Consider the following 27162-nt stretch of genomic DNA (forward strand, 5'->3'; position numbering starts at 1 on the left):
AACCTACATAAACGCAACCACTTCCTGAGGCCTTCTCGGGCGTAACCTGTCCTTCTCCAGGGCCATCCCACCCTGGTGCCTCCCTACTACCCCCATCACCCAACGGACGCTGCCCACCCTTACCCGCTCCTCTTTGGTGTAGAGTTGGAAACACTGGGATAAAGTGCAGGTCTGAGGCTGGTGGTGACGCTCCTTCTGCAGCCGGACGCTCTCTGCATCAGGGATATACTCATCCTCAGTATTTACAAACAAACTGCAATGAGGGGCGGAAGAGCATGTGCCAGGCGGTCAGGCGAAACTGACACAAGAACAAAATTAACAGCTTCACGGCACGACTCTAACTCAAAACTGAAAAGATCACTATGTAAGAGAGCAAAGGGGCAATCCAACTCTTCTAGGATCCAAAACGTTCTTGAAAAGTTCTCAATCTAAAACATCATTTTCAAGAAATAATTTGCAGTTGGTTTTTCTGGGCCTGGCCACACACTATGCTGATTAATTCATATATTCTTATCCTTTTGTATTAAAGGGCATGCCTTTGGTGTAACTTGCTAGAGTTAATGGGCCTGTAATAATAATCAAAGTAATTTGAATATATACCTTCTGTCTCATTAGCAGTAAATAAATGTTCTAAGATTTGGGGATCCAGACAACAGAATGTATAGGAGAGAAATAATACATTGCTTAAATAAAGGATTAGCAACACACTTGGATAGTTAGCTAAAGAAAAGAGAGGTTTGTGTTTCAGCTAATTTGAAAGCTCAAACGTATGCTATTAAAATAACCATCAAGACAACTGACTATATAAACACTAAGTCAGAAAATACTTACAAATCTTTTGTCTCCTTGTCCCATTCTACTACTAATTTCACGTGAGCAGTACCGCCTGGTCCACAAGATTTTAGTGCCCTATAGGATAGAGAAGAGAGTCACACATTACTTTCTAAATAAATGATTTTAATTAAATATTCAAACCGTCTGAAATCAGTGTGATTGCTGAAAATCTTTGTCATTGGTTCCCATCAGAAAAGGTTTTATAACCTCATATTTAATGATTTGACTACAACTGGACTGAAAAATCCTTAAATTAAAATATTCAACATGGAAATAAAGATACGGCAAGAAATTTAGTACCACACTATAAGGGTTATCCATGTAACTCTTAGAGGGTATGACCTTTCCAATTTTTGTCTAATTTTTCATCAAACCAGAGTAGACAACAACCTCTTTGAGAACCAAGTCTGCCTCTCTCCACCTCCCTCCATACACCATGGCTGGTCCCGGGACTGTGCCCACACCGATGTAAACTGTGCCTTCCTGCAAGGGACCCCTCAAGTTTTACCTCATTTATTGCCCCTGAGCTCCTTGGCTCCTCAGTCATCTTCTGAAACACTCAGCATTAACAGTCAATATTACTTCTCAAGTACTTTTTATTTTTTGCAATGTTTTAGATCATTATATAATCTATTAACTCTAATTTCTAAAGCCAAACAGTGAATTCCTTTTGAACAGAACTATGTTGTATACTTTTTTGGAATCCTGAAATGCAGGCACTTCAATATTTATTGGAAAAGGCATTATAATAGAGGCAGTACTGTGTTTTATATGTATCCATATATGTGTAGTGTGTCTATGTACACATATGTCTATTATTTTATTAATACAGTAGAGTGTTGCAAGAGGACAGAAGTGTATAGAAAGCACAGAAGTAGCACGGGGAGAGACTAATTCTGGGGGCAAACAGGGGGAGGGGACAGTGTGAAGAGAGGCCAAAGGGAAGGAATTATCAACAGAGAGGCTGCATGTGGGAAGGCGCATGTAAACCCGTGCTGTTACGTTCAATCAACCCTCAGCACTTTGATGCTGCCGAAGGTCTGAGACAGTGGGGAGAAGGATGAGGCCTGACAGAACAGAAGCAGTCAGGGTTGAAACTGTAGAGAAACTGGGCTTATCATTTAAGGATTTCAAGGAGGAAACTGTTATGATTAGAATTCTACTTTGGAAAACTTCAATCATGGTGAATATGCAAGTGTAATTCATCTATCATCCTGAGACTTAGACCAATTTAGTTTCCTAACATAAGTATTCTAGGTTTTCCTGATTCTAAAAATGATCATAAGACATATCCCACTCAAATATGAATCAAAAGTAAAGTAAGGGTTTACTTTCTAAATGAGCCTGAAGAACCTACCACTCTTCTACGGAAATTACATCAGACATCACTAGAAATTTACACACAAGCATACCTGAAATCCTAGAAGGTAATTTTTTTTTTTTACCTTTCTACTGTCGGGTGGCACAGAGGTTGCTCCTCCTGGGGCAGCAAGTACGTTATTCCCACAACACTGACCACACGCAAACTGAACGGACACACCTGCATCAAACGGCAAAGGCGAGTCAGGTTGGGTTTCTCCTCCAGGGCATGCGATTCACAGGGGCATTTCCCAACCAGGTTAGCGGGAAAGCAAACTGTTCTACAAAACACTTCTCTGCGATATTCCGTGAGGTTGCCGAGCCACTCTAACACACTTTATATATGACTGACCCAAATGCAATTTACATATCAAATGTTATGCAAGACAAGTAACATGCTGCTTTAGCTTAACATTAAGTTTTCCACAGATACCTTAACAAAGTAGTCAGAATTTTGAAAATATATAGTTTGTCTACAAAATCTCTCTCTCTACAAAAGCGGATCACGTGCTAAACTTTATTAGACAAACGTAAAGGAATACCCGGCAGTTCACAGAAAACCTTGCAAGAGCCAGCTCCCTTCATAAAATGAGGGATAAGTTCTCAGTCTGGAAAACCTGAATGTAGATTCTGCTAAGGAGCTTTTCTCCGGGGCTCCCCAACACTCCAGCACAGTGGCTAGTCTTCCCTAAGGTCAAAGGTCTGAACTCCCCATCTCACTGTGGTGACTGTTTCTGCAGGGGGTACACACACGCTGTTCTGGAGTGTCAAAAGGCTTACACACCTGAATGCAAACTGTGGGCCTCAAGAAGTACTTCATCTTCTCCAAGATTTCCTTCTGCAGAAGGTCCCATGGTATTGTCTTCTCTAAGTGCAGCACAAAAGGAAGTCCAAATCTGACATACATAAACAACTGTCATCACCTTAAAAAGTATGACAATTCTCTCAATACTGTAACTCCTTTTTCACGATCTTTTTAAATAGAATCACAACACAATTAGTTTTAGGGCAGTTTTCAAAAGAAAGCAAATAGGAAATTTAACACTCTTAAGTGGATGAAAAGAGTCAGAAGAGAAACTGAGATTTGTAAATGAAATTTAACAACTTATACACCAAAATGCTTCCAAAAAAGTATGGTACCATGATATTAGGTAGTAAGATGACAGAATTAGTGGAGACAGTGAGGAAGGCAGGTGGGTGTGGACGTGTGTCTGGCAAATAACATGGATCAAACGCGTAAGGGGTTAGGTGCCAGAGGAATAGACAGAGAGGGCTGGGAGGTCTAGCAGGGACGGCCATATCCTGGTGGTCTGACGAGGAAGACACTGGCAAGCAAGTGACACTAAAAGTCAGCTCTAGTCAAGGGGAGAAGCCACGTGGCCCCTGCCAGGTTTCCTATCCCAAGCTGAACTCACAGGTGTTAGAGAATGAGAGATAGAGCTGTGGTTCTCAGCCATGCGTACAGGCTGGTATCAGCAAGGGAACTTTAAAATACAGTGATGCCCATGAGATTCTGCTGTAATCACTCTGGTCTGTGGTTTAAGTACTGAGACTGTTTTAGGGCACCCCCCCCCAGGTAGTTCTAAGATGCAGCCACGGTGGGGAGCACTGGTCTAGCCTTAACTCTCACCCAAGCCTCAGCCATTGATCTACTTGCTGTTGCCCTGAATGCATCCAATTCACACCCTGAACAGGCAGTCAATTCCCTCAGCCTGGAAAAGCCTTGTCACTCTTAAGCTATTTCCTACTCAACCATATAAGGACTCAGTGGCACCTGTGGCTGCATTCCCTGAGCTCTGTGGACCAAGCACTGCTGCTGCTGCTGCTGCTGCTAAGTCGCTTCAGTCGTGTCCGACTCTGTGCGACCCCATAGATGGCAGCCCACCAGGCTTCCCCGTCCCTGGGATTCTCCAGGCACTACTGCATTGCAAATACCACCTGCTTATTCTGCCTCCACCAACAGACTGTGTTATCTGATAGCAGGCACTATGACTGACTTATCTCACTAGCCCAAAGAGCCGATGCCTAGAAAACAGTAGATGCTGAATGAATGAATGAACAAATGAATACACAGACTGACCCTGACTTAGGCCAAAGCAGAGGTGCTAATGTCACTGAGAAACCTGCTCCTAACAAGTACCAGTTTATTCACAGTAGTACTCAACAGTAAGCCTACCTGCCTAAAAACAACTGTGATGTGAAATACATTATAAGCATGATGTGTAAATCGGCAGCCATATTGTTCATATGACGATGTCTCTACTTTTAAGAGACCAGCATCATGAAAGGGATTCCATAAGTCCTTTATTTTATATAAATCTGATGAGCTGCCTTTCCTTCTGTCCTTAAACATGCCAAGCTCCTCCTAATCTCAGCATCTTTTCAAAAAAATTTTTATTCCAGTATAGTTAATTAACAATGTTGTGTTTCAGGTGTACAGCAAAATGAGTCAGTTTTACATATGCATATATCCACTCGGTTTTGAATCCTTTTCCCACATAGGCTAGAGTATTGAGTAGAACTCTGTGTTACACAGTAGGTCCTTATTAGCTATCTATTTTATAAACATATTGATAGTTGTATGTGTATGTCAATCCCAATCTCCCAATTTATTCCTCCCCTTCCCTTTCAGCCAGTAATACCTGGAGAAAACCCTAATCCAAAAAGATGCATGCACCCCAATATTCATTGCAGCACATCTGCAATAGCCAAGAATGGAAGCAATTTAAATGTCCATGGACTGGATAAAGATGTAGTATATGCATACAATGGAATATTACTCAGCCATAATCTCAGCACCTTTGTACTCAATGTCCCCTCTTCATGCGATCCTTTCCCCAGAGGCTCACATAGCTCACAACTTCTCACTTGGCTTGGCCCAGCTACCGCCTCCTCAGGGAGGCCCTCCCTCACTTTCCTCATTAATGTAGTTTTGCCAGATGGCACCCCACTCCAGTACTCTTGCCTGGAAAATCCCATGGACGGAGGAGCCTGGTGGGCTGCAGTCCATGGGGTGGCTAAGAGTCGGACACGACTGAGTGACTTCACTTTCACTTTTCACTTTCATGCATTGGAGAAGGAAATGGCAGCCCACTCCAGTATTATTGCCTGGAGAATCCCAGGGACGGGGGAGCCTGGTGGGCTGCCGTCTATGGGGTCGCACAGAGTCGGACACGACTGAAGCGACTTAGCAGCAGCAGCCAGACCCCCACCAGTGCATTCTATCATACCAGCATGTTTTAATATCTTCAAAGTAACAGTGACTGTCTGAAATTAAATGCTTACTTGTCTTTAGTGGCTCTGTCCTAACTAGGTTGCAAGCACCAAGAGAACACAGATCCTGCTGTACCCCTAGTGTTTAGAATAGTGCCCAACACACAACAAACACTCGCTAATGAACATCATAAATATACAAATCAACACATTTTGCATTTATGTTATTTTCCATTCTTAAATAAGAAACTTATTTCAAAGCAACATTTTAAAAGGTTAATATAAATGCTACTCTAATATTAGAAACACTGTATCCTTCCTCCCTGAAACACATCCATATGTTGTTATTACTCAAGTTACATTACTAGTGTGATAAAGTTACTTTAAAAAGACAAGTCTAAAACTCCCATAAATCCTTAGAGAGGGAAACAGATTTAACAGAGATTTCTAACTTCCAAATGTCTGACTAAATACAGCTGAATGAATAGTGGTGCCATTTGCCGAGACAGGAAATGATGGGAGGGGTCAGGTTTATAGGCAAAGACAATGAGTTCAGCTTGGAACACAAGACTGAGGTGCACATGCCATCCAAGCAGCTTGGTTAAGATTTTTTTTTAAGCTGTAAAGAAAGTAGCTGGATACAGGTCTAGAAGTCTAGAGCTCCAGGAGGATCTTGAGCTGAAAATACAGATAAGAAATGTGCCCCTGAAAACTATGTGAGCTTGAAAGCCATCCTAACTCAGATCTTATCATCCTAATTTTATATTCTCCCCGTGTCAACCCCTCAGATCAGTTCAACTTATACACATGCTCTTCCTAAAATATCAGAATCAAAAATTAAGTACTTAAGAGTAAGGATTTTTTAATCCCTACTTTATAAAATATTTGAAAATGTTAGGCTTTTAAAGTCTCAATACTCATTGGAAAGTAAGTTGCTTGTCACCTTTTCCCTTGCTGCCCCGTGCAGGCTCGGTTACAGACTAACAGAACGATCTTGTCGCTTCCTGCTCTTGAGGGGGGCAAGTCCGCTTTCCCCTGCTTTGCTGCGGCTTGTGTAGAAGACAGTCTACAGTGATCCAAGCCAAACTTCAAGTGGTTTAGGTTGTTGTTTAAGTGAATTCCTAAAATAAAATGAAAACTTACTTTATCTCTTCAAATGTCTTTATTATTTCATTATAAAAAATTTACGCATCAGAGAAGTTAAGTTGTCATTATGTTATTTACACTGCAACTGAATGAGGAACAAATGATTGACTTTGAGATTACTCATCCAGCCCTTAAAAAAATTCTTGGCATCCATTATATCATTTAAACTAGCCTTACCTACCTTAAAAACTGAAAATTAAAATGATTCACTCCAGTGAATATTGGTTTTAGAATGGCAAGTCTGCAGGATGACCCTCCAGGACAGACTTAAAATGAGTCCATACAACCAGCAACCAAATTTTTTTTAATAAAGACAAGTATATGTGGAACAATCTTCAATATTCCAAAGGTAGTTCCTTTTCTTTGATTTAGACCCAGGCGTCTAAGGCTCACAGCCATTATAGAACTTTAATCAACTAGACTGGATTGACCTACAATAAAGTGAACAAAAATATATGTTTGACAGGCACAGTGCTGGCCTGTGCAGGTCTTCAAAATCCAGGTCTTCGAACATGCCACAAGGCAGAGCTATCTGTCAATCAGAGGTGCTAAGGAATTTAGCATCTAGCCAAGGTCTTACACTTAGCTCAATAACTGCTCATTTCCTTAATCCTCTGGAAGGATAGCCTAAGGAAATGATACACCAACTGGAGAAAAGAAGCCCTCCACTGCCACCACACCAAAGAAATAACAGTATTACCAGAAGGAGAATAAAATAAAAGCTGCTTTACACAAAGGTATTCATGGCAAAACTCCAGCAATAAGCTAAATACCCAGCAGTAAGCATTCAACAAATTTATTTTGGTATTAACTATGCATTTGTTGAATCTAGTTAATACCAAAATAAATTCCAAATTAATTAGAGAACATAGAAACTAGAAATAAGGAAGAATTGAATCTTCACCAAGCTAGTAGAGGAAAGAAAACCTTTTAAGCTTAAATACCATAAAGAAATCACAAAAGAGCAGCAGGTTTCACTTCATAACCATTTTAAACTTTGGTATGAGAAAATACTGAATTTGAGACAATTAATGGGCTCATTTCCTAGGTTCTTAGCAGAGGTAAGGTTGGGAAGACCTATTCTGCTAAAAGTGATCAGGATTCCTAATGAGATGAGAGGAAACACTCAGCTGCTGAAAAATCAAGCTCCACATTCAAAGTCTAGGCCCACCATTACCAGCTGTGTGACCTGGGCCCCTGACCTTACCTCTCTACGTCTCAGCTCCCTCCCCTGTAAAATGGGGAAAAGAATAGCCTCGCAGGCATCAACGAAATACTGATGAGGCCTTTGTAAAGAGCAGAAGCTTACCAAATTCACTAAGTGCTATACTCTTCCAACAAAGGCACTTATATAACCATGGACCTCACCAAATTCACTTATAAATAGAAACAGTGTTAACCCTAAGCAACTGGGAGATGAAGGGGGATTTGGGGATAGGCTCTGACCATGTATTAGGAATTATACTCATCTTTCTCGGTACAGAAAGATGAAGCAAAATACAGTCCCAGCTACAAAGAATTTCACAGTGTGGTAGGAAGGACAGAGAAGAAACCAGCATTTCCACACAACACGCTAGTGTCAGAGATTAGCAGAAGCCACACTGGAACACGGAAGAGCAGGAGTCAGTCAGCCAATCTGGGGTTGGGGAAGTGAGGACAGGCTTTCAGCATTTTACTATAATGCAATTAAAATTAGAAAACAATTAAAAAAAAAAAAAAAGCATATGCCTGAAAATAAAGAGAGAAAACTGGATCCTAAGCTGGCAGTGGGGAAAGCTGAGCAACCCACAATACAGAATCACCACAGGTTCAGAGACTAAAGGCCCCAGAGACCTGTGGAAGCAGAGCTGAAAGAAAAGAGGAACAAGAGAATCGCCAACAGGGGCGCCAAGGCGGCTCAACAGCAAAGAAAAATCTCTGCAACAAATGGTACCGGAGCTACTGAACATTCACACGCAAAAGAATGGCACTTCACACCACACACAAAGATTAACTTCAAAAGAATCTAAGACGTAAATCTAAGAGCTAAAACTTTCTTAGAAGAAAACAGATAAATCTTCATGGTCTTGGCTTTAGTGTTGGATTCTTGGAAACGACATCAAAAGCAAAAGCAGCAAAAGAAGGAAAAGAAAAACTAGACTTCATCAAAATTAAGGACTTTTATGCCTCAAAAGATAGTATCAAGGAAGTGAAAAGATAACCCACAGAATGGGAGGAAATATCTGCATCATGTATCTGACAAGGGTCTAGTACCCAGCAAACATAAAGAACACATAACTCAAAAACAAAAAGGTAAGCAAGCCAAGTTTAAAGGAGGGAAAGGTCTTGAATAGACATTTCTCTAAAGAAGAAATGGCCTAACGCTGCATGAAAAGATGACCAACATCATTTATCATTAGGAAAATGCAAATAAAAAATCACAATGACGTATCACCTCACACTCACCAGGATGGCTAAAATAACAACTATTGGTAAGAATGTGGAGAAACTGTAACCTTCATATACTGCTGGTGGAAGGAAAAAATGATGCAGTTTCTATTAAAAACCGTCTGGCAATTTCTCAGAAAGTTAAACACAGAATTATCATATGACCCCGCATTTACACTTCTAGGTATATACCCCCCCCAAAAAAAACTGAAAATAGGTATTCAAACAAATACTTGTACACGAACGGTCACAGCAGCACTACTTCATAAAAGACAAAAGGTGGAAATTCAAATGCCCATCGACAGACGAATGGATCGAGGAAATGTGGTATATACACATAACAGAATAATATTCAGTCATAAAAAGAACTGAAGGACTGATATATGCTATAATGGATGAACCTGGAAACATTATGCTAAGTGAAAGAGACAAGTCACAAAAGGCCACGTATTACATGATTCCACTCATATGAACATCTAGACTAAAAAAATCTACAGAGACAGAAAGCAGAATAGTGGCTGCTTAGGACGAGTGGGATGAGGAGATCGGAATGTGTGCTTAGGGGAGACAGAGAAGGTGTTAATGAGAGCTGCAGAAATGAATTTTCAGCAGAGCAAACAGGAGGGAAAGTATAAAAGCATGTGGCATGTTCAAGAAATAAAGAGTAAATCTGGATAGGGTACATGGAAAGAAGATGGAATATATTAGGTTGGTGCAAACATAATTAAGGGTTTGTAGCATGAATTTGCGAGAAGGCAATGGCAACCCACTCCAGCACTCTTGCCTGGCAGATCCCATGGACGGAGGAGCCTGGTAGGCTACAGTCCATGGGGTCGCTAAGAGTCGGGCATGACTGAGCGACTTCACTTTCACTTTTCACTTTCATGCACTGGAGGAGGAAATGGCAACCCACTCCAGTGGGCCTGGTGGGCTGCCGTCTATGGGGTCGCACAGAGTTGGACATGACTGAAGTGACTTAGCAGCAGCAGCCAACAGCAGCATGAATTTTAAATCATTATAACTAGGCTCAACATATCTTTATTAGTCAAAATAGGAACCATTATAATCAACACATTTTGCCAACAAGAAATAAGTTTGTTTATTCTTGTAGCATAAAAACTCTTGGAAAGCATTTTCCGCATCCTGTTGGTTGTGGAAGCATTTTCCCTGCAAACAGCTGTTGAGATGCTTGTCGAGTGGTAGCTGGTTGGCGAGAGGTCAAGTGAATGTGGTGGATGAGGCAAAAGTTTGTAGACCAATTCGTTCAACTTTTGAAGCGTTGGTTGTGCAAAGTGTGGTCAGTTGTTGCTGTGGAGAAGAACTGGGCCCTTTCTGTTGACCAATACTGGCTGCAGGGATTGTAGCTTTCATCAACTGCTGGGCATACTTCTCAGATGTACTGGTTTCGCCGGGATTCAAAAAGCTCAAGTGGCTCAGATGGGCAGCAGACCACCACACAGTGACCATGACCTTTTTTTGGAGCAAGTTTGGCCTTGGGAAGTGCTTTGGAGCTTCTTCTCAGTCCAACCACTGAGCTGGCTGGTCGTCACCAGCTGTCATTTACAATCCACTTTTCGTCGTAAGTCACAATCTGATCAAGAAATGGCTCGTTATTGCTGTGTAGAATAAGAGAAGACAATACTTCAAAACGATGTTTTTGATTTCCAGGCAGCTCATGAGGTACCCACTTATTGCACTTTTTCACCTTTCCAATTTGCTTCATATGCTCAATGACCATAGAATGGTCAACACTGAGTTCTTCAGCAACTTCTCATGTAGTCGTAAGAAGATCAGCTTTGATGATGGCTCTCAATCGTCACTGTCAACTTCCGATGGCTGACCACCAGGCTCATCTTCTAGGCTCTCATCCTCTTTGCGAAACACCTTGAACCACTACTGCACTATTCATTTGTTAGCAGTTCCTGGGCCAAATGTGCTGTTGGTGTTGCAAATTGTCTCTGCTGCTTTACAACCCATTTTGACCTCAAATAAGAAAATTGCTCAAATTTGCTTTTTGTCTAACATGCTTTCCATAGTCTAAAATAAATATAAAATAAACAGCAAACAAAAAAACACAAAGCAAGAAACACATATTAAAATGATGTATAAAGTAACCACCACATTTATTTAGAATGTATTCCAATTTATCAAATGGCCAGTTTCAACAATGCAAAAACTGTGGTTACTGTTGCACCAACCTAATAGTAGAGAGGCTAGAAAAAAAGCAAAGCATTCATCCAAGATATTTAGATTTAAATGCAGACAAAAGGGACCAGGCATTCTTCCAAGGTATTTAGATTTAACTGCAGACAAAGGGGAACCACTGGGACATCAATAAGCATGTAACATGATCAGAACTCTATGTAAGAATAAGCCTGGTAGCACTGTGAAGAAATAATTGAACAGGAGAAAGCCCAGGGGTAAAGAAATTTCTAGAAAAGCCCAGTTGAGACTGGTCTACACTGTGTCAGCAGCAGTAGAATGAACAGGAAAACTACAGAGTATTTGATCAGTTATGAATTTAAGTCAAAATCCAAGAGAAAAGTGCTTGGGCCAAGCTTGGGTGAGAAGGAGGACAGTGATACTCCACAGAAAAAACCCAAGAGGAGCAAGAAAGAAATGCTCAGTGTGAGATGGCCGTGGGCTCCAAGCAGAGATTCCAGTGGGCCGCTGAAAGTTAGGGTACGCAACCAGAAGATAAGTAGGGGCTAGAGGAGAGTTTAGTTCTAAAAATCACCAGTGCAAAAAACTGGTAAGACTGGGTAGAGCAGCAGCTCTCCAACTCTCACCTGCACCAGAATCACCTGTTAACTGACTGCCGGGCTCTGCCCCCAGCGTCTGTCACTCAGTAGGTCTGGAGGGGCACCTAAGAATTTACATTTCTCATCAGTTCCCAGGTGACACTGATGCCTTGACAACCACTGGAGTAGAGTAAAAAGAACAGAAGCCCTAGGAGCTGAAGAACCTAAGGCCAGGAACAAAGTTCTTTTCAAGAATTACCTTCTTCCAGGGAAATATGTAACCTAAAATGGATACCATCATAAAAAGATATGTTAAGTGTATTTCACCACAATTTCAAAAAATTATACCATCATACAATAAGCTAAAAGAGTAGACAGTTGTTAAACCTGCAAACCCAGGTGGTATTATGGAAACAGATGCTCATTTACCTCTTTGACTGAGAATTCCTTCAGGCCTAAATATTTCTGGAGTCTCAAAGGCAAAAATGCAGTCACTTTCATGGACTGTTTCCAGGTCGTCTGTGTCACAAAAGGAACGATGGAACCCATCATAGTACATTTCTGTTAACACAATCTAAAAACGGGAAAAATGCAAATAGTTGGGTAACTGGAAAGTCAGTAAGAATTGATCTCCTAATCCAGCTGTGAACTTCTCCAGATCAGCAGGCCTGCAGGGGAGTTGAGGGCTTGGAAACATCTCATCACGCCCGGGCGATCTGCCTTTAATAAGAGAATCTTGGAAGCACAATATCCTCTGTGGTTTTATAACAACAAACTGATTTCAGAGTGCTGGGGCACTAAATCCAGCTTTGGTGAAGAGAGTCAGCGCTTACAAAGTCTAAAGCCCTTGTTTCACAGGGAGAAGAAACTAAAGAGAGATGGAGTGACTTGCCTAAGGTTATACAACTATCCAGCCTCATAGCAATAAGAGTCTACATCTGATTCTGAGATTTTCTACCATTAAATTTTCTTCTTTTCAGATTAAAAAATGTCAAATAACCATGGAGATTTGTATTGGAAAAAAAAGTAAATCGACTCAAATGCCCAACAAAAGGAACTAGTTAACTATACTATAGTTCTACTGGAATTATAAAGTTCTTTCAAAGAATAAGCTACATATATTTGCACTAACATGGAAAGATCTCCTAAGTAAATAGTGAAAGTCAGAAAAGAAAAGTATGAGTACACGGTTCCATTTTCATAAAATAGTAAATAAAGTATATGCACAAGACAAAATATAAATGAATATACAACACAGTATTAAAGTTAATAAGCCTTAGTTCTAAGATCCTAATACAAGGTACTTTCACTTTTACTAACTTTTATTAAGCTTCTGAAATGGCTGACTACTTCATAAAAAAAGAAAAATAAAAGATGGGGAAAAAGACAATGGAGACACGTAGAGACCTCATGACATGCTCAGCAGCCCCGTCCAGTGAAAAAGTACTGGGCCAGGCCTCAAGAGGTTTCAGTTCCGGCCTGCCACCAACCAGCCCCGTGACCCTGAACAAGTCACATGGTTTCTCTGGGCCTCCTTCAGATGAGGAGGTTGGACTGGGCTCCTAAGGCCCCCTCTACTATCACAAATATACTAGGAGTCAGTGAGGTGAAAAGGGCTTGGTGGCATAGTCCACAATCCAGGAAAAACAGTCCTCTCGCATTTTTCTTCTAACGATTTTAATGAACACACTGTCTTCCTGCAGGTGAACACGCAAGTACACTTCACTTTCTCCAGCAAGCTGAGGTCAAAACAAATCTGTAATTATATCACCCACTTAAACAATGCAAAAAGAGCTAGACAGCACTGGAGGCTTTAAAGATACAACCAGATTAGCCTCAGACACACACCGAAGCCTCCCTCTCTCTCTCTCCCCTCATCTTGAATTTACAACAAAAAGAAAGAATGAACGAGCATTTCAAAGTAAGGAAAATCACGAACATTTTATCAATCTTCGAGGACTTGGCCTATGAAAATATGAAATACTTGCTGCATCAGGGCAACACTGCTGGTGGTATCTGTTTTACTGCAATACTTCCCAGATGAGGTCACAGGAGGCCAAAATACAAAACACCTTCATTATTTACATGATTACATAGCAGCATTCAGAAGTTATCTAGCGAAAAGCCATTCAGCCACTGAATCATCTTTCCTTGGTAAATATTAAATAGGGAATTTTTTACCCCAATAAAACTCTTAACAGTGAATTGAGTAAAAGAGGTATGTAAAAGTATGTCAAGTCACAAACAGGCCAAATTATTCTGGGTCAATACAACTGTGTATCAAATATTCACTCAAAAAAGAAAGGTGGGGGGTTGGAGGGGGTTACAACTTTCCTTTCTCTTATCTAAACAAGGTAAAACACTCTAATCAGAAAATAAACCACACTGACCCCTGTACGTACAGTACTAGCAATAGGCTCATTCTTTTCACCATAATGGGAAGGAATTTTCAAGAACAACTGGCTGGGTTTTCTAAGCCTCTCTGACCTTCAAATACCACAGGATGCTCTTCCTGTGGCCCACATGAGCATCCACAGAATGATTTAAGGTGGTGGTGGTTTAATTAATTATACTCTATAAACAAAGCTGAAAGAAGGTCTTGGTGTAAAGTCACAGCTTTTCCTTTTAAATATATATATACACAATTAAATGAAGAATTAAAAGTTTTTGTGTGTATTTTTCTCCTTTGGATCTTGATGTTTTTATCTTTCCTTTAACAGTAGAAGCAACATAGTTTTAAATTTCTATCCAATCATGTTTGACTGAGGACTGTTAAAAAAAAAAGTTCCAGAAGAAGAGAAAGCAACATTTTTGTGGCTCGTGTGTCATCGGCCTTAGCAAGCTTATTACCTGATCAGTGGGGATCTTTGTTTCCACGGACACTGCTTCCCGAAGTCTGGCGACAGTCCCAGACAGAGGCACGGCCACGCCAACCCGCATGCAGTGAGAGCATTTCCCCTGATACACTACGGTGACATAGAGAGGCCTGTGCAGATCAAAGTCAGATCTTCTTATTAGTCGCTTACTTCAACTAAAATGAACGAGCAAAACAACTTTGACATAAAATCAACAACACTAAAGCAAACCCACACCTTCAGCTGGACCTATGCAGAACTATCCAGCGATAATCAATAACTCGAGAGAACTGGCTCACAATGGTGGAGGAGATGGACGTGTGCCCACAGACTCCTGTGAGAGCACCAAAGAATGCTTTGGAAAGGGCAGTATTTATAAAACAACCATACAGCGTACCAATACTTGGTCCTGTGCTTTGCGGTTTCTTTAAAACAGCCTAACTCCTAGAAATTTTGAGGAACAGTTCAAATAAAACAGCTAATTTAAAAGTGTAACGCAAGGTCTCTAGAGGCTCTAGGAGGCACTCGACAACCTTCTCCAGCTCCCATACTATAGGTGGACGACCAGCTGAACAGAGTACAACCAGACCAACCAAAAAGACTTGCCTGTCCCGTGTACCTGTCGACCCTACTGGCTCAGACTGGCATTTATAAATTTCTGCAAGGCCTTAATAATGCCTGTATTCAATTTATCACTAATGCTATTACTTGTCTAAATACATAAGAAGCCCCAATAGAGGCGGCTACGGAAGAAAAGGAACATATAGGAACACAGTTTTAATTTGATTAACTCTGTTCTTACCTTGTGTGGGGTAGAGGAATTGGCAAAGAAATGCAGAGGAAAGGATCAAAAGTGTTGCTCTGCTTCTGACAATGAGGACACGTCAAAGAAGATCTTCAAAAGTAAGAATGTAAGACACTCCCATTAAGATCACCTCGAACTATATAAGCAGACAACATAAGGGAAATTTAATTTGCTCATACCTGTATTGGGCTTGAAAAAGTTCTTGTACAAAAGTGCTACAGACAGGAAAAGATGGTCCCTCATGCATCATATCAGTCTCTGATGGTGGCTAAAAAAAAAAATAAAGTACAACTTCACAGACTAGAAGCCCCAGGTCTTGACTGATGATGTCACAAATGTCCCAGACCTCCTTTACCAGATCTGCATCAGATCCAGATGTTTCAGGGAAAGGCATCTGCTCAAGGAACCAGAACACAGCTGCCAGGACGTGGGTCACATGGACTCATGGCCTCACAAGGCTCTCCCAGACACAGCACTTGTCCGTCTCGCCACACCATCCAGGCCCTTGGGCAGTCCTTCCCCCCGAGCGCTGCAATCCTCCTCCAGCGCTCAACAGGCTCCCTCCAACCTCATCCAGGGAATAATCTCAACCATTCAAAAGTACCAATTCCTGCCTAAAGGGAATTTGCTCTCTAGCACCTATTAGCTCTGCTGCCTACTTAGGCCTAATCATTCTACTCACATTTTACCTAAGCTTTTCATCCCCCTCCCCGCCACCACAGTTAGTTACTGAGCATCAGGTACCACGTGCAGAGAGCGCTGCAAAAGGCATAAGGATACAAAGAGAGGTAAGACACAGCGCCTGATCTTGGGTGCGTCTCTGTCTGGAGGGAGAGGCAGCCACAAGCGCACAGTCATACGACAGTACAGAATGTTCAGGGACAAAGGACCTTGAATCAGAATAATCTGACAGCTCACCAAAACTAGAAATTTAAAATTTGAGGTACAGAATAGAATTATCAAAAGTTTTTTAAAGCTATGAGAGGAGAACAACACTTTCACTTTATTTCCATTACATAAACCATTTTGTCTGTCATATTAAGACTACATTAAAAAAAAAACTGATAATGAATCACTGATTTTCAGTAAGAAGATTCTAAGGGTTCAGTTCCGACACTCAAATCTAATCCTAACAGCAGAGACATCCATACATTTCCTCTTTGATTGTGTGGAGATCACATTCCAGTGATCTACAGACTATGTCTCACTGGAATAGAAGGCAAATTTTTGCTTTAAAGACAGTTTAAAGACAGTTTACTGAGTTTAATGTCAGTCTAAAGGTATACAGGCACATGTGTCCCCTCTCGTGAATGTAAGCTCCTTGGAGACAGTGACTCTCGTTCCTGACAACTGCCAGCAGCGGTGGTGGTGGCGGCGGCGGCGCAGGGGGAGACAACCTCTAAGTATCCACGAAACTCAGTCAATTTCACAGTATTAACTAAATACAAACTGCTACAACTACTCAGAAGAGGTTTGGAAGAATTTGCACTCACTCCTTCCTCCATTCAGCTCAGCACTCCCTGACTGCCCCGGGGGCGTGCCCTTACCTTCAGAGGAGGCTGGCCACTCTGCTTCACAGCGTGATTGAGGTCTTCGTGAACTCGGTCCAAAAGCCACAGGAGAAACTCCTGGGCATCGTGCTGGGAATTTCCCCGATACTGCAGTGCATTCTTTGACACAATACTCTACACGGGTAGATAAATCAGAATGAATAGTGAGTTTCTGGCTTTAAAGATAAAGCATCCATAATCCCAAAGAGGAATGCAAGATCTCAAGGGTGTTAGTGAGTACTTCCTGTAAAGACAGTAAATATGAAACCAGACACTCATAAAAGCCCCACCTGTGCACCAAAAACTTTTAAATGCACCGACCCAACAATCCTACTTTTAGGAACATGGATCTAAAGGAAACCATCAAAACAGCATGCTAAGACTTTTAATAGAAAAAAAATTCACTTCTAATTCACTAATAGAAAAAAAAAAACATGGTTAAAACCTGAACATCTTAAATATAAGAACTGTTACAAATACCAAATCATTGTTAACTTGCAACTAATATGTTATATGCCAATTATAACTTCAATTTTTTAAAAAGTAAAAGAAAAAATGAGAATTGGTAAAAGTATTACAGTGTTGGATGATAAGCCAAAGTATAAAATAAGTCCACATAAGGTAAATGACTGAGTAAATAAGTAGGAAGAGACAAATCTCCCTTAAAGAAGAATTCTAAATAATGTGTCAAGAATCTCTCCTCCAGGAGCTGGACCTTAACCCCCACAACCCACCCCTACCACCTTGAATATGGACCATGACAGTGACCTGCTTCCAAAGATTCTAGTCTTTGCAAAGGAGTAGCCAGTGAAAGGCTGCAGGTAAAGCAGTGAAGTAAAATTAAGATCACGGGCTCTGAAGCATATAGCCTGAATTCAATCTCTGTCCTGCCGCTCACTATTGGTGAGGCCGGGCCTACTTTGCTCCAAAGTAAAAAGGATAATAAATGTTTAGTGTGATGGTTAAGTGTGAATACATACAAAACATTTCACAAATAAGTGACATATAGCAAGCACTCAAATGTGAGCTATCAGTAATGGATTTGAAAGCAGGGAGAAAGAAGGGGAGACAACTGCACAAAGGAAGCACAGTCAGAAGACAAATGAAGCGACGAGACGAGAATACGGGTCTAAGCTAAGTTTGTGAGGGCAAATTGGAGAGAGATTTCAAAACTGGGGCAGCAGAATTGATAAGACTTGTGACCTAATGAGGGTTTCCCAGGTGGTGCAAGTGGTAAAGAACCCGCCTGCCAATGCAGGAGACACAGGAGTCGTGGGCTTTGATCCCTGGGTCAGGAAGATCCCCTGGAGGACAGCACAGCAACCCACTCCAGTATTCTTGCCTGGAGAATCCCATGGAGAGAGGAGCCTGGACAGCTACAGTCCGTAGGGTCACAAAGAGATGGACACGACTGAAGTGACTTGGCACACACAAGCACGTGACCTAACGAATGTGCAAAATGAGGAAGGAGGCATTAGAGTCATTCACGTGTCTTTATCTGGATGATGGGCCACTGCTGGTTCCCTTCATCATGACAAGATTAAAAAAAAAAAAAAAAAGGAATAAGTCTGGAAAAGAGAGTGATGTGTTTAGTGTATATGTGTGTATGTGTATAGTGGATTAGAATCCACTATATCTGAAGTTATCTGGAACCTCCAAATGGACATACCTGGTAAGCAACTGAAAAAAACAGGTCTTGCACTCAATGAAAGAGTCTGTGCTCAGGACAAGGATTTCAGGGTGAAGGGATGAGTGGTCCTTGAAATCATGAATATGACTGACACTGTCCAGACAAGATCATGAGAGATCCATCCGCCAGAGAACAGAATCCAGAGGACTGCTCTATTTAGGAGGTCCTTAAAGATGACCAAGAAAAGGCCATCAAAGATGTGGCAAGAAAATCAAGATAATGAAGTCCCAAGAGTCAAGAGCAGACAGCTAAGGAGAGAGTGATCAACAGTGTTAAAAGTTGAAGAATGACAAAGTAAGTCAAAGAACAACTGTCCATTGTATTTTCTAATTAAGATAATGATAACAGATGAAAAGGGATAAATCTTTAATTAGGAAGAAGAACCATCACAAACTGATGATCAAATTCAACGTGAGGAACAAAAAGATGATTTATAAAATTCGAATTTAAGGAGGAAAAAATTTAAAGGGACACAAATGAAGAGAATATGGAGGTGTCATGGGCAAAGCTCACTAACTGAATAAAGTGAACAAGGAAGAGGAAGGACCCTGGTAACAAACAAGAATTTGTGTGACCTGAAGGATACCATGCGGACACCACCTCAGAAGCAGGTATAAAAAAGGGGGAGTGGGTGTGGGTAAAGACATCACTGCACTACAGAACTCACCCAGAGGTCTGACACCACCCAGTCACCGAATCTAATTCTTTCTTTCTCAGTCTTCATTTTCCTCAATCCCCCCGTAGCATTTCATATACTTCACATCTTACTCCATTTTGAAATGGTTTGGCTTGTGGCCATAATTATTTTCTCATTTAGCAGAATCAAAACTAGAGTCATTGTGATGGACAGTGGAAGAATGTGATCCACAGAAGAAAGAGACCTCCTAGCAAAGAAACATGAATCAGTTAAAGAAGAAAGAAAGAAAAGGAATCAGCAGCAGCAGCAGCAGGTGAGCCTGCAGCTGGCTCAGGCGGGAAGAGAAACCCACGAGTGATGGCACTATACTGGGTGATACGCAGAGGAAACCCGGACGACACCAGGTTCTTCGCTTCTGACTTCAGTGGATAAAGAAACTGGGAACAGAGGAAGAGACGGGGGACTGCGGCACTTTGAACAGGTTAAGTCTGAGGGACTCACAGGATCCCCAATGAGGAGAGGTCTGGTGCTCAGGGAAAAGATCTGAGCTGGTAAGTTCAATCAGAGCACGTACACTTATCCCGTGAAAGTGTCAGTCACTCAGTCGTGTCCGACTCTTTGCAACCCCATGGACTGTAGCCCTCCAGGCTCCTCTGGCCATGGGATTCTCCAGGCAAGAATACCGGAGTGGGTTGTTATTCCCTTCTCCAGGGGGATCTTCCCGACTCAGGGATCAAACCTGGGTCTCCCATGTTGCAGGCATGTTCTTTACCATCTGAGCCACAGGGAAGACATCCTATCCTATGAGCATGGAAGAAATAACCCAGGGAACATTTAATGAGAAAAGGTGGGCAGCTGGGACCAAATATTATAGAACAGACAAGTCCCAGAAAAGAAGCCCAAGAAGATGATCAGAGGGAGCAGCCAGAAGAGAGTGGCACCACACAAGCTGAGGGAGAAGAAACCCTAAAGGAGATGGAAACGACTCAAACCACCGAAGGAAAGCCAAGTACGACAAACACAGAGGGGGACACTTCAGAACAGCAAATTGAGAGACTGATTCCTGCTCCATTTCAGTGACACAGATCAGAGAGGGTCAAGGAGAAGAAAAGGTAAGGCAACTGAACAGTATCAAGAATACCACTCTTCGTATCCAAGAAGCTTCATTATAAAAGGAAGGAAGAAAGCTGCTCTAGTTCTCCAAGGGGGCACTTACGGGATGGAGGGACTTAAGTGCTGAGGGAAGAAGCTAACAGAAAGGACATACTTGAAGCAAGGATTCTCCAGGAAGGGGAGAAGGAAGGACTCAGAAAAGAGGCAGAGGAATTGCCTTAAACAGGAGTGGGGAGAGACAGCAGAGGAGGCAAGGGTAGTTACGGATTCAGAGACGTTATAGACAGGGCGGCACGGAACGTTGTTTTTGTTTTGTGGAGGAAGCAGAGGCCAACTGCCAAGAGGAACTTTTAGGTTCAGCAGGGATAAAGACAAGCCTCCTGGCATATAGATGAGGCACACAAAATGCTGGCAGCATAACCAGCTTCTGCTCAAGACCCTCTCCTTTATTTACTTCCAAAGTAGAGGAGGGGTAGTTCCCAGCATATGCGTCCTAAGAGACAAATTAGCGGAATAAAACACTTCTCTATGTGTCAAAACAGATATTTTATGCACAGTGTCCATCAAATTCAGGGTGGGGACAACATTCAATTCTTTATCAAGATTGCATGAAACTTGATTTACGCTTCCTGCCATTATCACTTCGACTCATCCAGCACTTCTCCAATCGCTGCGTAAAAGGTGCCGTGCTGAAGCTGCTCAGCAAGATTCTTGTTGGGCACGACTCGACAAGCAACAGCCCTTTCTAACTACAGCCAAAACTGCTCTAGGGCCAAGCCCATCCTAAATCACTGCATCTCAAATTAAAGGGGATTTTACAGGAAACCTCACTGAACAAACACAACATAAAGGCTCCTTTCCCCCTTCACAGTGGTGACTTCTTCCCACTGCAGAGACCCAAGGGACTGCTGGGACCATTTCACTTCTTCCCCAGACAAACCAAAACACAGAATAATCTAGTAACCATCCTTTGATGTGTGTTACAGAAGAAGAAACACAATAGGGGTCAAGGAGCCTGGGCTCCAGCACGGCTCTGCCCCACACCGCTGGCTATCTCGGGGAACTCACTGAAGCTGACTGCTGGTCACACAATGAAGCAGTTGAGCTGCACCAGCAGAGAGACCCTGGCATCTCACATCTTCACCCAAACTCTGCCCCTAGAATACCAGCAAGTGATTTGGTTTTTCTTTGGGGCCTCATCTGACACTGTTTTGGTTTGTCTTTTATCATTTTTTTTCCTAATTAAGTCTTAGTTTATTTGATGTCATAAAATTAATCCTTCTCTAGTTTTGCAGGTTTTTTAAAAGTTGATTATCACTAGAATATGTCATCTGTAAATATTTCTACCATCTGAGAAATCACATAAATTTGCCACTTCTATGACAGAGTATGAACCTTCTTAAAATTAACCTTACACATCTGTGTCTACTTTGCAGAATCTGGGTATGAGGCTGATTTGTAAAAACATTAAACTGGAAACTGCTGCTTTAAATATTTATGTACCACTATAAATAAATCTAACCATCACTCCTATTTTTCATTCTAGAAGATCCCTAACATCTAGTTACTAAACAATGAGTAAAAGTCAAAACACATTTTTAGGGCCTTCAAACCTCTTAAAAATTTTCTTCACCCTTCAAATAAAACCTTAAGGTCTAGAACTACAGAGAATGTTTTTTCTCCCTTAAAGGGGGGGAAAAATGAGTTGGAAGCATGGCCCAGAAAAGAAAAAGAATGAAGTCTATCCAATTGGAGTTAAAAAAAAAAAAATGAGACATGAGGTTCTTTCATTCCATATAGCCGTAGGACTGAAGCAGCAGAATCCTGGGCTCCAGGGAAAAGACAGTAACTGGTTTAAGACATCCTTTAACTGACTCCAAAAAGATGACAAAGCAATGGCTATTAGTGACTTCCTTCCATGGGGAATGGATGTGGCAATATCTGACATGAACGATTAGGAGTTGGCTTACTCTTTTGGAGAAAAGGTAGTTTGCCAAAACTCATCAAACCAAATCACCACTCACATTCCTTGGTTCTATGCCAGAAGGAACATAGAATTTACTTTCAGTGATTCTGGAAAAGAACAGAAAAACTTGGGAGGACAATATATTTACATTTGAAGAGAAAGATCTAAAACTGAAACTTGGTTTCTGGGCTGTGCTGGAAAGAACAGAACGATAAGCACTTGTCCTGATAAAAGTTTCAGCTCTTATATCTGACCTTCTGGACACTTAAGCTGATGAAAAACAAACTAAAAACATAGGGGATGCAATTGGTACAAATTGATGAAAACCGTAAAAGCAGATACGACCCATTAAAAAAACAGTGACAGACAAAGTGTTCCATGCCAGGGTATAGGACAGAGCCACACTCAACAGGGCTCTCTGTGACCTTCATCCAGCCCTTCCTCCTTGTGTCTTCACCTTTGGTGGGGAGGTCTATTCACATAACAGCGCAAACGAGGCAGAGAGGCCCTCAGGACTAAGCCAGCCGGGGCAACTACCACCCTTGAAAGAGACTGGACGGCCTCCATGGTCCCTACACCTGGAATGCCCTCCACTCCCACCCCCACAAGGTCTCTCTCTGCTCCCTCTCCTTCCTCAGAAAGATGGAGCTGGGACCCTGTGGAGAAGAGGAGGAAGGAGGCGACGGGAAAGGAGTTTCCTTCTAGGATGGAAAGACAACTCGGGGAGAATTGTAGAGACCACCACATACCACTTGTTCACGTGTTCACGTTTGGCCATAAGGAAGAGTGAGTTATTCTGGTACAGAGCTCCTTGATCCTTCCAGACTGACAGCCAAACAAAGCGTAGCTCAAGCACAGGTGTACCCTATGTCCAAGTTTTCAAGTTCCAAATTTAGAAACGAAAACAGATTTGGACAGCAAGGGATACTTATAGTTACCAGTTTTCAGTATTAAATTAATATATACCAGAACAACGTGGTGGCAGGGACTCACTGATGAAATAAAAATTAGGAAAGGGTTTATTATTCTTTTATAAAAGAAAAAGTTGTAATAGAAGGACTGAGAAATGGCTAGTGCATTTCAAGAAATTATAGCTAAGGCTGGAAGTATGGTCGAGAGCATTAGAGCCAGAATAAAAGAAATAGACCACAAGTGGTTCAGCTAGATGAACAATGAGCAAGATTTTTCAACAGATCATAAAGCTGTATCAATAGAAAACACAGCAGCAAGAGAACACCTTCAAGTATTTAAACACTGGTTGAATATTTCTGGTAGAAATGCAGTAGAAACAGAAAGACTGGATTCTGAATACCTGGGTTTAAGCCCAACTTTTACTTAATGTGTAGTTTTTCTGAGCCTTGACTATCTTTTCTGCAAAACGGGGATGATAATACTTTTTTAAATTTACCATTGTGAGGCTTTCATGAAATCACAAAAGCACTTTAAACTCTAAATACCTATCATCATGTAAGTTTTAAAAGTGAAGAAAAAAGCAAGGAATTAGCCTATGGTATAGTATAATCCTGGAAAATGCCAAAGAAAAAGAGAAGGAAATACCTAAGGCACTGGCTCTTGACCCATGGTGGTACAATAGAATCACCTGGGAAAATTTATTTAACAAATAAAAACCGTAAGTGGCAGCAGCCATAGGATAATGGTGGGGCCTGTTCATCAACAGTTTTGTTTTTCAAATGTGATTTAACAATTCTATTTCTAATGTGAAGCCAAGACTGAGAAAGAGCATGCCATGCTAAAAAAAACACTAAATTTTCAGTCCCAAAAGCATTAAAAACTTATGGGAGGCTCTTCTGTCCTAACTGCATTATATCAATTACTGCATTTTATTCAAAACACCAGGATACATAATCTCATATCTGTCTCTACCACTAGACTGCTTGGGGATGTCTTATTCAATATTATTTCCTAGAAACCTAGCAAATACAGTATGTGACACAAAGAATAATAACAACAAGTTAATACTAGAGAGCCTTTAATGTATCAGGCTTTGTACTGTTTTATATAAAAATTAATCCCCAGAAATTCCCTAGGCTGTTAAGTACAATATTAACATCATTATTTACAGACAAAAAACCTTGGGCTCAGTAAAGTAACTTGTCCAATGTTATCACTATTCTCCAACCTCATATGATTAAAGTGCAAGTCGCTCAGTCCTGTCCAACTCTTTGCAACCCCGTGGACTACACAGTCCATGGAATTCTCCAGGCCAGAGTACTGGAGTGGGTAACCTTTCCCTTCTCCAGGGGATCTTCCCAACCCAGGGACTAAACCCAGGTCTCCCACATTGCAAGTGGATTCTTTACTAGCTGAGCCACCAGGGAAGCCCACATATGATTAAAATGGCCTTGAAACATTTTTGCCCATAATTATTTTTTCCAATGAATGGTTTCTTCCCTTATACAACTCAGGATCATGTAGGGTTTACGGTTCTTCATTCTGAGCGCCAGTCTCAATGCAGACAAAACATGTGCTGGAGACTGACCTACAGTTGCACCAAGCCTGAGGCTTCTGGGAGCTTCTTTGCTTTTAAATAAATCTGTATTAATCAGTGTCTGTTTTGTTCTAATTAGCATTTTTTTCCTATGACTGAAATATGGCCCAGAAACAAAAATGCAGTCTATCTAATTGAAATGTTATTATTTAAGGAGTAAGGAGGAATTCGGACTATGTCAGCAGATCAGCTTGCAGCATGTGAAGAAATATGCCCTGCCTGAGAATCCCCGGTTGCTACAGAAAGCAAACCCGAGAGTCGACCATCTGCCCTGGGAGAGCTGCATCTGTCTGTCAATAGCAAATATAAAGGGAAGCGTTCACCTTATAACGCTCAGGCTGGTCTGCTGATGGAGATGATTCTGATGTCGTCATTCCATCCGTCCTAGGACCCTCTAACTGGCCAAGCCGAGCCAACTCCAAAGTCAACTTGGGTCACCAAAATGTGTTTATGCATCCGATCAACTAACTCAAGAAACTCAAGTGTCCTGTTTTTAGTCTCCTCGACATTTTCCTACACAATCTAAGATTCTTCCCAACTATAGTAAAATAGAACTTTTTAAAAAACTTAACAAAAAAAGAAGAAGAAGAAGGAAGAGGGAGAATTTTAGCTAACTATCAACACAATCAAAAAAGGAAACACCCAAGCCCTGATGTGACTAAAAGGTCATCATATGGGAAATGCAATCATCTTCAACAGCTAAAATTCAAAACAGGGACTTCCCTAGTGGTAGAGTGGAGGCGAATCCATCTGCCAGTGAAGAGGACACAGGTCTGACCTCTGGTCTGGGAAGATTCCGTACGCTATGGGCAACTAAACCGGGCAAGCCACAACTACTGAGCCCCTGTGCCGACAGCTATGGAAGCTCACGGGCCCTGAGTCCATGCTCCACAGTAAGAGAAGCCACAGCTGAGAAGCCTGCACACTGCAACTAGAGAGGGGCGCCCGCTCAGAACCAGAGAAAGCCCTCTCGCAGCAACAGAGACCCAGCACAACCAAAATAAATCAATGCACTCAAAACAGAAACTGGAAAAGCCATCTAAATATCCAAGAAGTTACTATATATTTCTCCTGCAGAACATTACAAACGTTTCAAAGTTTTAGAAAATACAAAAATGTAAATATATAATAAAATTAAGTAGAAAGAAGATACAAAACTACATATGAGTTTGATTTCAAACTCTGAAAAAACATTTTTTAAAGACCTTTTAGCTTTTTATCCTTGTAAATATAAAGGAGCAAGTTTGGAATGATTTTTCCTTTACATATTTCACTGCTTTCCACATTTTCTAAATGAATTTGTTGATAACGATAACCAAGTGGTACACAGGGTGATCTTAGTACACCCTAGTATTTTGGCCAAGGAACCAACTCTCATTCACAGAAAGGGCTGGCAAGAAAAAAAAAAAACACACCAACAACAAAACAAACACAGACCTTACTTCTAGCTGAGGTTTTGGCCCCAAATCCCTGACAGTCAGGCTGCACTATGCTAAGAATTTTTTTCTCGGCTAGACAGATCTTGGGAGTTTTAAATTAAAGTTTCCTGCCTTATTAATCATAAACCCAAAACCAAAATCAACCTTTGGATCTTACCAGTGGGGGTAAAAGCAACCAGGACCAAGGAAAAATGAGGGAAAGAGAGAGGAAAAAAAAGAATTTATGCCTCCAGCCACCCACCAGGGGCCTTTTTAGGCCTCCGGGCTTGCGGGGTGGGAGGTGAAAGCTCAGCTCTAGGAAGAGAAAAAAAGAGCAGCAGCCGCAGCTTCCTGATGAAGTGGTGGGAAGACAAGGAGGCAACAGGGGCTTGGCTTACGAACTCAGCACATGGCCCTGCTCACCTTCACAGAGGCCAGTGATGTTCTCAACCGAGTGTCACTCCCCTTTGGGGTGGAAGTAAAGAGACCTATGGGTTTCCCTAGTGGCTCAGTGGTGAGGAATCCACCTGTCAATGCAGGAGACAGGGGTTCGATCCCTGATCCAGGAAGATCCCCTGGAGAAGGAACTGGCAACCCACTCTAGTATTCTTGCCTGGAAATCCCCATGAACAGAGAAGTATTCTTGAACACTCCAGTATTCTTGCCTGGTATGCCATATGGTTCATGGGGTCACAGCATCGGATATGACTTAAGTGACTGAACAACAACAACAAAGGGACCTACACGTAATTGGAGGTGGAACAGTGTGGGAAAGCCAAGAGTGGGGGAGGCACGCGGCCCTGAACTACTCCAAGGCCAAATAACCTTCCTCCATAATCAGTGTGTGTGTTCACTAGCAAAGTATACGTCCTCTTGGTTTTGAATATGTTGGTATTTGA

At 41.6% G+C, this 27162-nt stretch overlaps 1 protein-coding gene across 1 annotated transcript in view; it reads right to left on the reverse strand.

Moving 5' to 3' along the window:
• The window catches only part of USP31 (ubiquitin specific peptidase 31), an 83405-nt gene that overhangs the window by 26377 nt on the left and 29866 nt on the right, over positions 1-27162 (reverse strand). The window contains exons 2-11 of the mRNA XM_070779795.1: positions 16928-17065; positions 15560-15648; positions 15378-15470; positions 14571-14706; positions 12150-12294; positions 6350-6527; positions 2978-3089; positions 2280-2374; positions 832-909; positions 124-253 (exon numbers count right to left, since the gene is read on the reverse strand). Coding sequence (XP_070635896.1) covers positions 124-253; positions 832-909; positions 2280-2374; positions 2978-3089; positions 6350-6527; positions 12150-12294; positions 14571-14706; positions 15378-15470; positions 15560-15648; positions 16928-17065 — 1194 coding nt within the window. The remainder of the gene's footprint in view (positions 1-123; positions 254-831; positions 910-2279; positions 2375-2977; positions 3090-6349; positions 6528-12149; positions 12295-14570; positions 14707-15377; positions 15471-15559; positions 15649-16927; positions 17066-27162) is intronic.

This window comes from Bos indicus, chromosome 25 (genome assembly GCF_029378745.1).
Source record: "Bos indicus isolate NIAB-ARS_2022 breed Sahiwal x Tharparkar chromosome 25, NIAB-ARS_B.indTharparkar_mat_pri_1.0, whole genome shotgun sequence".
Classification (NCBI taxonomy): Eukaryota; Metazoa; Chordata; class Mammalia; order Artiodactyla; family Bovidae; genus Bos; species Bos indicus.